The sequence below is a fragment of the Ostrea edulis genome, chromosome 2 (genome assembly GCF_947568905.1).
Source record: "Ostrea edulis chromosome 2, xbOstEdul1.1, whole genome shotgun sequence".
NCBI classification, from domain to species: Eukaryota; Metazoa; Mollusca; class Bivalvia; order Ostreida; family Ostreidae; genus Ostrea; species Ostrea edulis.
In genome coordinates, this window is record NC_079165.1 from 18,325,574 (window position 1) to 18,338,073 (window position 12,500).

The following is a 12,500-nucleotide window of genomic DNA, read 5'->3' on the forward strand; positions in this document are numbered from 1 at the left end:
CCGGTGGTAGGATGGGGCCACAAGGGGGGATCAAAGTTTTACATACAAATATATAGGGAAAAACTTTAAAAATCTTCTTCTCAAGAACCACTAAGCCAGAAAAGCTGAGATTTACATGAAAGCTTCCTGACATAATGCAGATTCAAGTTTGTTCAAATCATGGGCCCCTGGGGTTGGATGGGGCCACAATAGGGGATCAAAGTTTTACATACAAATATACAGGAAAAATCTTTAAAAATCTTCTTCTCAAGAACCACTAAGCCATAAAAGCTGATTTTTACATGAAAACTTTCTGACATAGTGCAGATTCAAGTTTGTTCAAATCATGGCCCCCGGGGGTAGGATGGGGCCACAAGGGGGGATCAAAGTTTTACATACAAATATATAGGGAAAAACTTTAAAAATCTTCTTCTCAAGAACCACTAATCCAGAAAAGCTGAGATTTACATGAAAGCTTCCTGACATAATTCAGATTCAAATTTGTTCAAATCATGGGCTCCGGGGGATGGGGCCACAATAGGGGATCAAAGTTTTACATACAAATATATAGGAAAAATCTTCTTCTCAAGAACTACTGAGCCATAAAAGCTGATTTTTACATGAAAACTTTCTGACATAGTGCAGATTCAAGTTTGTTCAAATCATGGCCCCCGGGGGTAGGATGGGGCCACAAGGGGGGATCAAAGTTTTACATACAAATATATAGTTAAAATCTTTTTCTCAAGAACCACTGAGCCAGAAAAGCTGATATTTACAAGAAAACTTTCTGACATAGTGCAGATTCATGTTTGCTCAAATCATGGCCCCCGGGGGGTAGGATGGGGCCACAAGTAGGGGGGGGGGGGGGGGGGGGGTCAAAGTTTTTCATACAAATGTAGGAAAAAGCTTTAAAAATCTTCTCAAGAACCATTGGGCCAAAGAAGTTGACATTTACATGAAAGCTTTCTGACATAGTGTAGATTCAAGTTTGCAAAGGGTAGTTTGGGCCATAATAGGGACTAAGGTTTTACATGCAAATATATATGGAAAGTCTTCAGATATGGGCCAAGGTGACTCAGGTGAGCGATATGGCCCATGGGCCTCTTGTTTTATGTGCTGACAAGTCTTCATGAAATTGTAGCCTGACAATGCTGTTCGAAATTACCCAATTACTAAGAAAATCGAAGGGTCAATTCCAATCAGCATAAACTGCTCAACTTTTTCATAGATTTAGAATGTTAATCACTTGTTCACATTTAATTAAAAAAAATTTAGGTTCTTTGAGTCTTTTGATACCTATAAACACTAGAAAATACTTGCGTTTTTGATTGATTGTAGATTTTTCCTTTTCTTCGTCATGCCTTCAAATTTTCCCGCAACATAAACATGCAGAGTACAAAGGTCCAAAGATCAATAAATTACATCAATATTTCATTCGGAATACGTTGAAATATTGATAATTAAGGCAATGATATAGGAAAAATCAAAGGTAACAGAAGATCCGAAAAACATTGCAATTATTTATAGGTATGTCACAGACAAAAGGGAAAGCAGTCGTATTTCATAAAAAGTCTTGAACTGTCCAGAACTACCCAGTGTCCAGAATTACCTGAATATCCTCTAATAATTCTATCCTTTAAAATTTTCATTGACTAAGATTCCGGTGACTGTGAAGGCCCTTTGGCTTCATTAGAATTTCTCAGACCCAGCCAAAGCCTTAGTACCAGAAATGCATAAAATTTAAGCAAAATCCTTGTTATATAGGTTGAACTAATTTTGTACTTCTTTATGCCACCATATCAAAGGGCATATTGTTTCTGTCCTTGTCTGTATTTTTGTCTTTGTCCAAAACTTTAACCTTGCTTATAACTTTTGAATGGCAAGTGATAGAGCTCTCATATTTATACCCCCCCCCCCCCGCAACAAGTTGTGTGGGGGGGGGGGGGGGGGGTATACTGGAATCGGGTTGTCCGTCCGTCCGTTTGTAGACGCAATGGTTTCCGGACTCTAAAGCATTATCCTTTCCACCTACCGTCACCATATCATACACATGGACTACCCATGGGATGAAGATGTTCCCTATCGATTTTGGGGTCAAAAGGTCAAAGGTCACGTGCACTGGACATCGAAGTAGCAATATGGTTTCCGGGCTCTAAAGCGGTATCCTTTCCACCTACAGTCACCATATCATACATATGGACTACCCATGGGATGAAGATGTTCCCTATCGATTTTGGGGTCCAAAGGTCACGTGCACTGGACATCGAAGTAGCAATATGGTTTCCGGGCTCTAAAGCATTATCCTTTCCACCTACAGTCACCATATCATGCATATGCCCTACCCATGGGATGAAAATGTTCCCTATCGATTTTGGGGTCAAAAGGTCAAAGGTCAAGCGCACTGGACATCGAAGTAGCAATATGGTTCGGTTTGTCATGCCATTTGTTTTTTACACTCAGAAAAGAGGTAGTTTATACCTATTACCAACACCCTTTGGAGATTGGGGTAAGCGGGGGGTATTCTTAGTGAGCATTGCTCACAGTACCTCTTGTTCATATGTGCATTCCTTGTTCCAAAGTTTTTGACTTTGTGACATTAGAATTTGACCTACTTTTAAGAATTTTATACTATTTCTTTGTTGCCACCATGTCTAAGCATACTGTTTCACAAACACCTTGTCATATGAATAACTTAATCTGACATTTTCAGATTTCGTCGACAAACCCATGTGACACCAAAATCGTATTTATCGTTTTTGGATGGATACAAGAACCTTTACAGTAAGAAGCATGCTGAGATAAATGAAATGGCGAGCAGAATGAATACAGGTTTAGAAAAACTCATAGAAGCAAGTGAATCTGTGGATAAGCTAGCAAAAGAGTTGGCTGTGAAGGAAAAAGAATTGGCTGTCGCAAATGTAAAGGCTGATAAAGTAAGTTTTGACCAAAACAAAATCAGAGAGGAATAAGGAGACATTCTTAAACATACCTGTAATAAAGCCTAGTTTAAATCTGAGCTTGCAGTTTTTTTATTGACTTTTTTTAAGTAACCTACCAGCGTTTGCACTGTCCATCCGTCTGTCAGTTTGGTAAATCAGTTTTTCATGCTTTTTAGCTCACCTGAGCCAAAGGCTCAATTGAGCTTTTCTGATCAAAATTCATCCATTGTCTGTCGGCGTTGGCGTAAACTTTTCTCATTTTCATCTTCTCCAGAACCACTGGGCCAATTTCAACTAAACTTGGCACAAAGAATCCTTGGGTGAAGGGATTCAAGTTTCTTCAAATGAAGACCCATGCCCCCTTCAAAGGGGAGATATCACAAAAATAGGGTGGGGTCATTTAAAAATCTTCTTTTCAAGATCCACTGGGCCAGAAAAGCTGAAATTTACATGAAAGCTTCCTGACAAAGTGGAGTTTGTAAAAATGATGATCCCTGGGGTTAGGAAGGAACCACAATAGGGGATCAAAGTTTTACATGAACATGTATAAGGAACTATGTTTGGCACAAAGCATTCTTAGATGAAATTTGTTAATATGAAAGGCTTTATCCGTCTACAAGGGCATATGATAATTGATGAATTTGTAGTCAAGTTTAGTAATTAAGTTTGATAATTGATGAATTTTTAGTCATTACCATTGAAAAGTTTTTTCTGAACCAAGCTGCTTGTATAATGATAGTTTTGCTCAAGCTTGTATGTTGCTAGGAACTGCTGCTCAGGTGAGCAATGTGGCCCATGGGCCTTATGTTTCATCATGTTTTCAGATATTTGTTTGATATCTGGTGTATTGCTTTACCATGACAAGTAACAGATCAAGTATGAATTTTGTTCTGGTCCATTGATTTTTTTGCTGAGTTGTGGCCCTTGAACTTACAAAATTAACTCTAATACTCAGTTTTCCTTACTTTATTTTCGTCATTCATGGAGATATTCATATGATGTTTGGTACATTGCTTTACCTAGAGAAGTTGCAGATCAAGTTCAAATTTTGTCACATAATACTCTCAGAATGCTTGTTCTGCATAAACTGTTGACATATAATTATTCACACAGAATATTAAGCAGACGACTTAGCTGGGGGCCAGTAGAGAACATGTATTGCTATGCATTAGAAAATACTTGTTCAATATATGAAACCATGCTGTATAAGAATAGCCATTTTCAACCCCAACCTAAAATAGTTTTTGAAAGGTAAAAAAGGAAATATTCATTGTATGAAGAGTTATCTACTTGATAATTGCTTCTATATATACAATATGATAGCAATTAAGTGGAGTGAGCTCTAAGGATTGGGACAGGATTTTTTTTAGCTACATAAATGTGAAGAAAACTTTTTACTGTTAAAAAATCCCATAAATTAACATACCAACTCGCCATTTTTATTTTGCAAAGTTAACATCTTGTTGACCTGAGATTATGAACTTACGTTGATTACCACAATTTCGTCTCTGAGTTGTGATCCCCTTGCATTCAAAATATATAGATGTACTGTGGAACCCTGTTAAAACGTTCCCCCTTTATTACATTAGTCTGCATATTACGTTGGAATTTCAAAGCACAAAACCATTTCTTAACAAACCTATATAAAATAGACCTCGTTATTACCTTGTCCCAAAATGCTAGGACTCAGTAAAAATTCTGACAAAAACATAATAAACCCCTAATTATTCAATAGTGATCCTCAAGATAATCAGCCATTCACACCTTGACTGTCCCAGGCAGTCACCATGTAAATTTCCTGGTCTGTTAGGGGATTAGAGATGCTTCACTGATTACGCTTTGATAGATCTAGGGACATCAATAAAGGTGAAAACCCCTTATCATATGGAAGCCAGTGATAAACAATTAAACAATGTTTATTTAGAAATTGTACTCTATAAAATTTTCTTCATTTTTCATATTTTGATGATCAAAGAATTAATAATTTTTCAACCACGTACATGCGTGTTTAACATCGTGTGATTACTTTCGATATTATAACTCTATTACGGACAGCTTTGGTACCAAACATGTAGGACAAAATTTATCGTAACACAGTTAAAACAGCTTGGGTAATGGCTTGGACATAGTTAGGGGACTAAAGGCAGTGTTCAATTAAAAAAATTATCAGATATTTTGACATAATAGGTTGGGTGTTGTTAGATCTCGTCCTTAAATACGCCAATCAAACTGCCCAGTGTTATCGGCCGATTCGTGCACAGCATTTAGCTCAGTGAACATTTTATAATCCCTTGATATCTTTTTTTGATGTGCACGTGATATTAGTGCCATCATTTAGTGTTATAAATGTGATCTTAATATTAGTGCATTATTATTCTTTAAAAGTGGATTGCGTTTGTTCTCCGTGTTTATTGTTTGTGAAAAAACTGTGTACGTGTTGGGTATCGCGTGCGTTTTGTGTCGTAGTTTTGTTGTTTTTTTTTGTGTGGGATTTTTTTTATTGTGTTTTATATGGTGTAGTAGAGATATAACTTAATAAAAATGATGTTTTGTTATTTTTTGTTTTTATATGTACGAATGTTGAATACAAACCGGAACAAGTTATTGAGAGAAATTTATTTGAACGCATTATGTTGAATAAAATGACGGAAACAAAAGCAGATAAACAATGCTTAGCGGCTTATCAAAGCATCCTTCACAAGAAATAAAGAAAAGGGATAAGAACATGAAGAATTACGGACATTTAAGATAAGATGTAAATAAATCAAGTGTCATAGTCTTTTAAACAAAGAAACAGTAGAGATATATTCACACATGGAGTAGCAACAGAAGATATACAATTTCCAAATGATATTTTTGACGGATTTCACTGGCAACGTTTATTATGTTGCCCCCGGTATTACGTTATTTTATCGTGACAAAATGAAAACATAATAACGGGTTCCACTGTATACTGGAATGTGATACCAATCATATCTGGGTAGGACGATAGATGTTATGACATGATCTATATTTAACATCAGCATACAAAAAAATTGGTCTTGGTGAAGGGGTGTTGGAGACATTTTTTTTTATGCCAACCCCCTCCCCCATCAAAGAAGTGCATATTGCTTTGCACCTGTTGGTCGGTGTTGTCTGCTCAATATCTTTAGAACTATTCACTTGATCATGATATTTTATATGTGGGTTGGTTATGAGTAGAGGAGAATCCCCATGATTTTCAGGCCAAAAGGTCGAAGGTCAATCCAGACATAGGAAGATACTCTGCACAATATTTTGAGAACCCTTTGCTTATCAGATATCAAACTTAGTACACTGGTAAATCTTAAGGAGTAGATGACCTCTATTGATTTTGAGGTTAAGGGTCGATCCATTTCGGACATAGGAAAATACTGTCCACTCAATATGTTGAGAAATGTTTTAATGTTCCCAAAGGAATATTTCAGTTTGGAGATAAAGTAATATGTATGAAAGCTAATTTTCAGTTTTTGTTGGGTTTTTTACGTCAGGTTTTAGTAGAGGTAACTGCAAGTGCTACTGCAGCAGAAAAAGTGAAAAGTGAAGTACAGAAAGTGAAAGACCGAGCTCAGAAAATTGTAGATGAAATTGAAATGGATAGAAAAATTGCAGAAGAAAAGCTGGAGGCAGCCAAGCCTGCACTCCAAGAAGCTGAAGATGCTTTAAAGGTAAATTGCTTTCATCCCACAGAAAGTGGTATAACCACACAAACTATGATGGATATACATCTACATGCATGTATATTCCTAGTTGCTGCATAGGGTTGGGGTTTGACACTAAGGTACATCCGACCAACTGAGTTTACTAATGATAGGTCCAGTCAAGTAAAATGTTGGTTTACAAGTCCAACTGGTCGTGTTGAGAAAAATAAACAAGAAACCTTATTTTAAACCATAAGATGTTTTATTTTGAACTATTAAAAAAGAGAAGGGTGAAAAATTAACACTTGTGTGAAGATTTTTAAACTGTGTGATGACAATCTCTAATTTTACAACAGTTTATTAGCCGAGTTGCATAGCAAATCTCGGCTTTTAAATTGGCGAAGGATGGGCGGGCGGGCGGCGTCCACAATTAGCTTGTCCGGTCTCTAACTTTCATACTTTTTGGTGCATCCTTATGAGACTTGCATAATATGATCACATCCAAAAGAGGAAGGTTCCTATTTATTTTGAGGTCAAAGGTCAAGGTCACTAAATGCCATAGATTTGAGCTTGTCCGGCCTCTAACTTTCTTACTACTAGGGGCATCTTTGTGAAAGTTGCATAACATGATCACATCCAAAAGAGGAAGGTTCCTATTTATTTTGAGGTCAAAAGGTCAGGGTCTCTTTTTCACTATGTACTGTAGATTTGAGCTTGCCTCTAACTTTTATACATGTACTTGCTGGTGCATGTTTATCAGACTTCAAATCTAGATGACAAGCAAGATTCATGTTGCTTTTGAAATCCAAAGGTCAAGGTCATTATCTCACTAAATACCTATTGCAGCCATTCAAAGCTTCATACTTATAAACTATATTAAATACATGCATGTTTTTACTTCATGAATGCAAGCGTGCATAATTTTCCAAACTGCAACTCAGCCATACGCATCTTTGATGTGTTTTAGCGATTTTTTTTTAATACGGAATAATGGAACCATAATTTCGTCTCCGATTCCGTCCCGGTTTTAATATTTAGTATGTCCAATGAGATTGCGTTTTCTGCGTGAACTTGGCAACTTTTTCAGTAAACAACCACACATGTAACTTACTTACTATCAGATATAGTGAGTTTAGGGACAGTTTAGCGTTGTATTTGAAAGTTGAGGGGTGGGAAACAAAAGGGAAAAAAGTGGCACCCATTTTATTAATATGAAAAATCTTAGCAAGAAAAGCTGTTCTGCTCATGCTCCTAAATCGTAAGGGGGGGGGGGGAGGGGGGGGGGTATCCTTTAGTAAATGTTTGAGTTCCATCAATTTAACCTTGCATTTACACTACCATTCACCGCTACTATTAACTATATCAAGTGACCAGCTAATAAATCGATCTTTGCATGTACTAATAACAAATGTATGTGATAGTTTAACTTAACGCGATGTCAGGAAGGGGGGGGGGGGGGGCTGGAGATCTTTTGTTTTGTCTCCGCTGCCAAACTTCAGTAATTTAATCCAATATCTCATGTTTTGGTACCAGGGCATTCATTTGCAACATTCTGAAAAATAATCTTCAAACCATGCAGATATTTTTGTATCAGAAATGAGTTGTCTTTAGCCATCACCAATTTCTATGTACAAAAGTTGCCCAAGTGACGCATAATTTTCGCAACTTCTTTTTCTGAAGAGTTCCAAAATTTTCTAGTTCCGATATCCCGTATTAAAGGACTTATCCCGTAATTTTAGAACTTGCATAATTTTATGAAAAATATTCTTTATACTATAGTTGAAAAGGATGCTAAATACAATAAAAATTATTTTGAGCATATTTACAGAGATATTGCGAGTTGAAATTCAAATAAAGCAATATGCATATTTCGATCGGAGATTTACGCGCCATAGTACTGTGACGTCATATGCGACAATTGGAATGAGAAAGCACGTAGTAAGCCGGTGGCGATTTAGGTGATAATCCTATTATTTTATCTATAAAACCGCTTTAACAGCATTATCTGTGTATTTACTCATCAATTAATGGACTATGGTGAGCCATTTGTTGCAAGATTTGTATTATGCATATTTTTAGACTATAAAACCAGCTGATATTTCAACAGTGAAGAAACTTGGAAAACCCCCACATTTGATCATGAGGATAATGGACTGTGCATTGATTCTTTTCCAAAAGAAAATGGATACAGTAACACTGGACCCAGATCGACCATGTCCAAAACCATCATGGGGAGAATCTCTAAAGGTATATTCATTCAGGTTTCAACAACATATGAGCATTGTGATGTCTTTCTTTGATTGCTGTATTTACTTTGTCTGGCAGTATGGTTAGAATATTGAAGTATCCTGTAAATCTAGATGATCTTTGATTTGAGAAACTACATCTGGACTATTTTTTATATTTTTGAAAAGTCTCAAGATTATCAAAACTAATTTTAGGCTCAAAGGAGTTTTTTTCTTCTTCTGAACATTGAATCCATTTTAAACTAATTGTGCTATCCTGTTTAAATAAAGGACATCATTATTATTATTAATCCTGGCCACAATATAAGATCAAAGTTTAACATTGGTGTAGGGAAAAGTCCTCTTTTCAAAAATAGTAGAGCCATGATTAGTCATATTGATATGCAAGCATCCCCAGATAGTACATATTCAATTTTGCTTAAATTGTGGTTCCTGGCAATAGGGTGGTGGGGCCACAATAGAGGATCAAAGTTTTACATGGGAATACATAATGGAATATCTTTTAAAAAAAATCTCAAGAACAGCAGGGTCATGATTAATCATGTTAATAAGCAAGCATCATCAGGTAGTTCAAATTCTAGTTTGTACAATTCTGGGGGTAGGGTGGGACCACAGTTTTATATGGGAATTCTGTTATGTTGCGACTCTTTGGGGCTAGATTGGGACTGCAATATGGGGTCAAAATTTTTCATTGGAATAAAGATTGAAATTTTTTTTCAAGAAATCACAATAGTATAACAGTAGGGTCAAGATGACTCCAGCGAACAATGTGGCTCATAGGTCTTTTGTTTGAGTAAATCCATTGTGAATTGTTCACTAGAGAGGTATATTACAAACAGTCGGAATTTCACTCTATTTCCTTCATTTCGAAGATACCCATATAAATTAAAGCATTATCTAATCAAAATCAAACAAGCATATAAGTACTTTTCAGTAATTATGACTGCCTATACGTTATGAGTTACTTGGGTGACCTATTGCTAGTGGTTTGCATCCGTTAAAGTATTTTCCAATCAAAATTGAGTTCACATGATTGCACTGGTTTTAATGTTGTGTGGATGCTTCTTGTGCTATTAAGTTTTGTTCTCTTCACATTTACTAATTTCTAAATATATATATTTTTTTATAGCTGATGAGTGGTTCAGGATTTTTGAACAATTTACAGTCCTTTGGAAAAGATACAATAAATGAAGAAACAGTTGAACTTCTTCAGCCATACTTGACTATGGAAGATTATAATATTGAGTCTGCCAAGAAAGTTTGTGGAAGTGTCTCAGGATTGTTGCAATGGTCTACTGCTATGGCATTTTTTTATGGAATAAACAAGGAGGTTTTACCTTTAAAGGTACATCCATAATATAGGATAAATAACATTTCACTCTCAAGAAACAGATGGCATTGCCTGAATAAGCTTTTCCGATCAAATTTGTATGCCATCGTACAGCTGAATGCTACTGCAGAAATATGAGTACAGTGAGCATTATCCCCTTTGACCTCTTGAAACTTGTTTTTGTGCATAGAGTTGCTTGCAATAACATTTAGACAGTTTTATCTGTAATTCTCTAACTATTGGGCTCTGATTTTTTTCTTAATTTGGTGTCTGCGTCTTATTGGTCCCTAGGTTTGGATTCAAAACTTTGAAGAAGGAAAAGAAAAACGTACAAATTTTAAAATCAAATTATCCTCTTTATATCTGAACATCCAGTATTGGTGCTTAGTTATCTTTAGCAAGAAAGTATCTACCATAAATGTTAAATTTCTCACTTTCTAGGCCCCAGAAGAGAGCTGTAATGTTTGTTTTATGTTCCTTTGAGATTTTTTCACTAATATTGAGACATTACCAGCTGTAGCTATAAAGAACTACAAATAGATGTAGCGAGTTCAGGCTTTTGGCGTCATGTTTGAAAGTAGAAGGGTGAGGGGCAAACAGAGAGAAAATTCTTAGGTTAGCAAGAAAACAGTTCTGCCCAAACCCCAAAATCATAAGGAAAGAGTGTCTCAGAATTGTTACAATGGTCTACTGCTATGGCATTTTTTTATGGAATAAACAAGGAGGTTTTACCTTTAAAGGTACATCCATAATATAGGATGAATAACATTTCACTCTCAAGAAACAGATGGCATTGCCTGAATAAGCTTTTCAGATCAAATTTGAATGCCGTCTTGCAGCTGAATAGTACTGCAGAAATGTGAGTACAACCTTGGTTGAACCTTGCATTTCCACTACCATGCATTCATCAGCACTATAAAAAATTACCACTTAATAAATCGATCTTAGCATATAAAAATAACCAACTTTGTATGTGATAATAACACAATAAGTACATCAAATGTCAAGAAAAATGGGGATGGGCAGCTACATGTACGTGCCTGGAGGTTGATGTGTAAAATGTGATTATTTATGACATTGTTTCATAGTGGTAGTTATAATGAATGGAGAAAATCTCACTGAGTAAATATCCACATATGGTAAAGGAAATATTCCTTACTGTGAATTGTTTTGTGTTGTCTTCCGCTACCAAACATCAGATAATTTAATTTAATTACTCATGTTTTTGGTAAAAGAGTTATTTGTTTTTGACATTCTGAAATCTAATCTTTGAATCGGGCAGATGTTTTTGTACCAGAAATGAGTTGTCTTTCAGCCATCGCTAATTTGGATACAAAGGTTTCCCAAGTGATGCATGATTTTCATAGTTTCTTTTTCTGAAGAATTCCAAAATTTTATTGTTCTGGCTCCGGGATCATGAAACTGTCTTAAAGTTAAGTCAAAATTTTGACTTTAAATTAAGATTTGAACTTAACTAAGATTGCTGACTTAAATGGATCACAAAACGAACGTAAGCAAATCTTAACTAAGATTGTCTTAACTTAAGTCTTAAGTCTAGAATCTTAAATTGCTATGGCAACAAGGAACTCTTTTGCGTAGAGATAACAAAAAGATATAAAAAATAAATGACTTAAACAACATAGTCAGTGTCTAAAACGTCTAGTTTATGATCACTAATGCTGACGCAGGCACATACATGTACCCCCACCCCTTTATTAAAAAGAAACTTATTTTCATTTTTACATACATGTGCATACAAATTTTGATGTATTGACCCTGTCGCCTCCTTCTTTCTAAAAGTAGTAATGAATGAAAGTGGAAATGTAAGAGCGATTGAAGCGATAATTTTATTAAATTCAATGCCTTTATTTATTTTGTCGACTGTGTGAGTACATGTAGCAAAGAAGGATAACTCTAATTAATTTCAAATTCGGGCTCGGACTGCACATTATTTGTGTGCAAATGCAGACTGCAAGTAATGATTGTTTTCTTCTTCCACATTGTCAACAAACTCAGTCAGGTAAATACATGTACTTTTGTAGTCGTAACTTTTTAGTGAAACGGTCGTATGTGTACGTGCTACTTTCACATTTACATCTACTTTACAAACTACGATCAGGCAGTGAAACGGACAATCGGGCGATCAATCCTGCGATATTTTTATCACATAAGAAGTCATATTTATGCCTATACATTTGAAAACGCCCGCTCTCAATTTTTCTGGGCTAGTGGTGTTACTTTTCGATTACATGGATTTGACTTCTTTTCCTGTAATGGCAATACTCTGCTTAAAGAAAAAATTTTTTTCATTATATGATTTTCAACGTCAAGATCCTGTTTTCGATCT

At 35.8% G+C, this 12,500-nt stretch overlaps 1 protein-coding gene across 1 annotated transcript in view; it reads left to right on the forward strand.

The window, feature by feature from the left end:
- Positions 1-12,500, forward strand: part of LOC125678099 (dynein axonemal heavy chain 8-like) — a 281,238-nt gene that overhangs the window by 192,276 nt on the left and 76,462 nt on the right. Inside the window, exons 62-65 of the mRNA XM_056156251.1 lie at positions 2,690-2,912; positions 6,428-6,604; positions 8,657-8,824; positions 9,953-10,168. Coding sequence (XP_056012226.1) covers positions 2,690-2,912; positions 6,428-6,604; positions 8,657-8,824; positions 9,953-10,168 — 784 coding nt within the window. The remainder of the gene's footprint in view (positions 1-2,689; positions 2,913-6,427; positions 6,605-8,656; positions 8,825-9,952; positions 10,169-12,500) is intronic.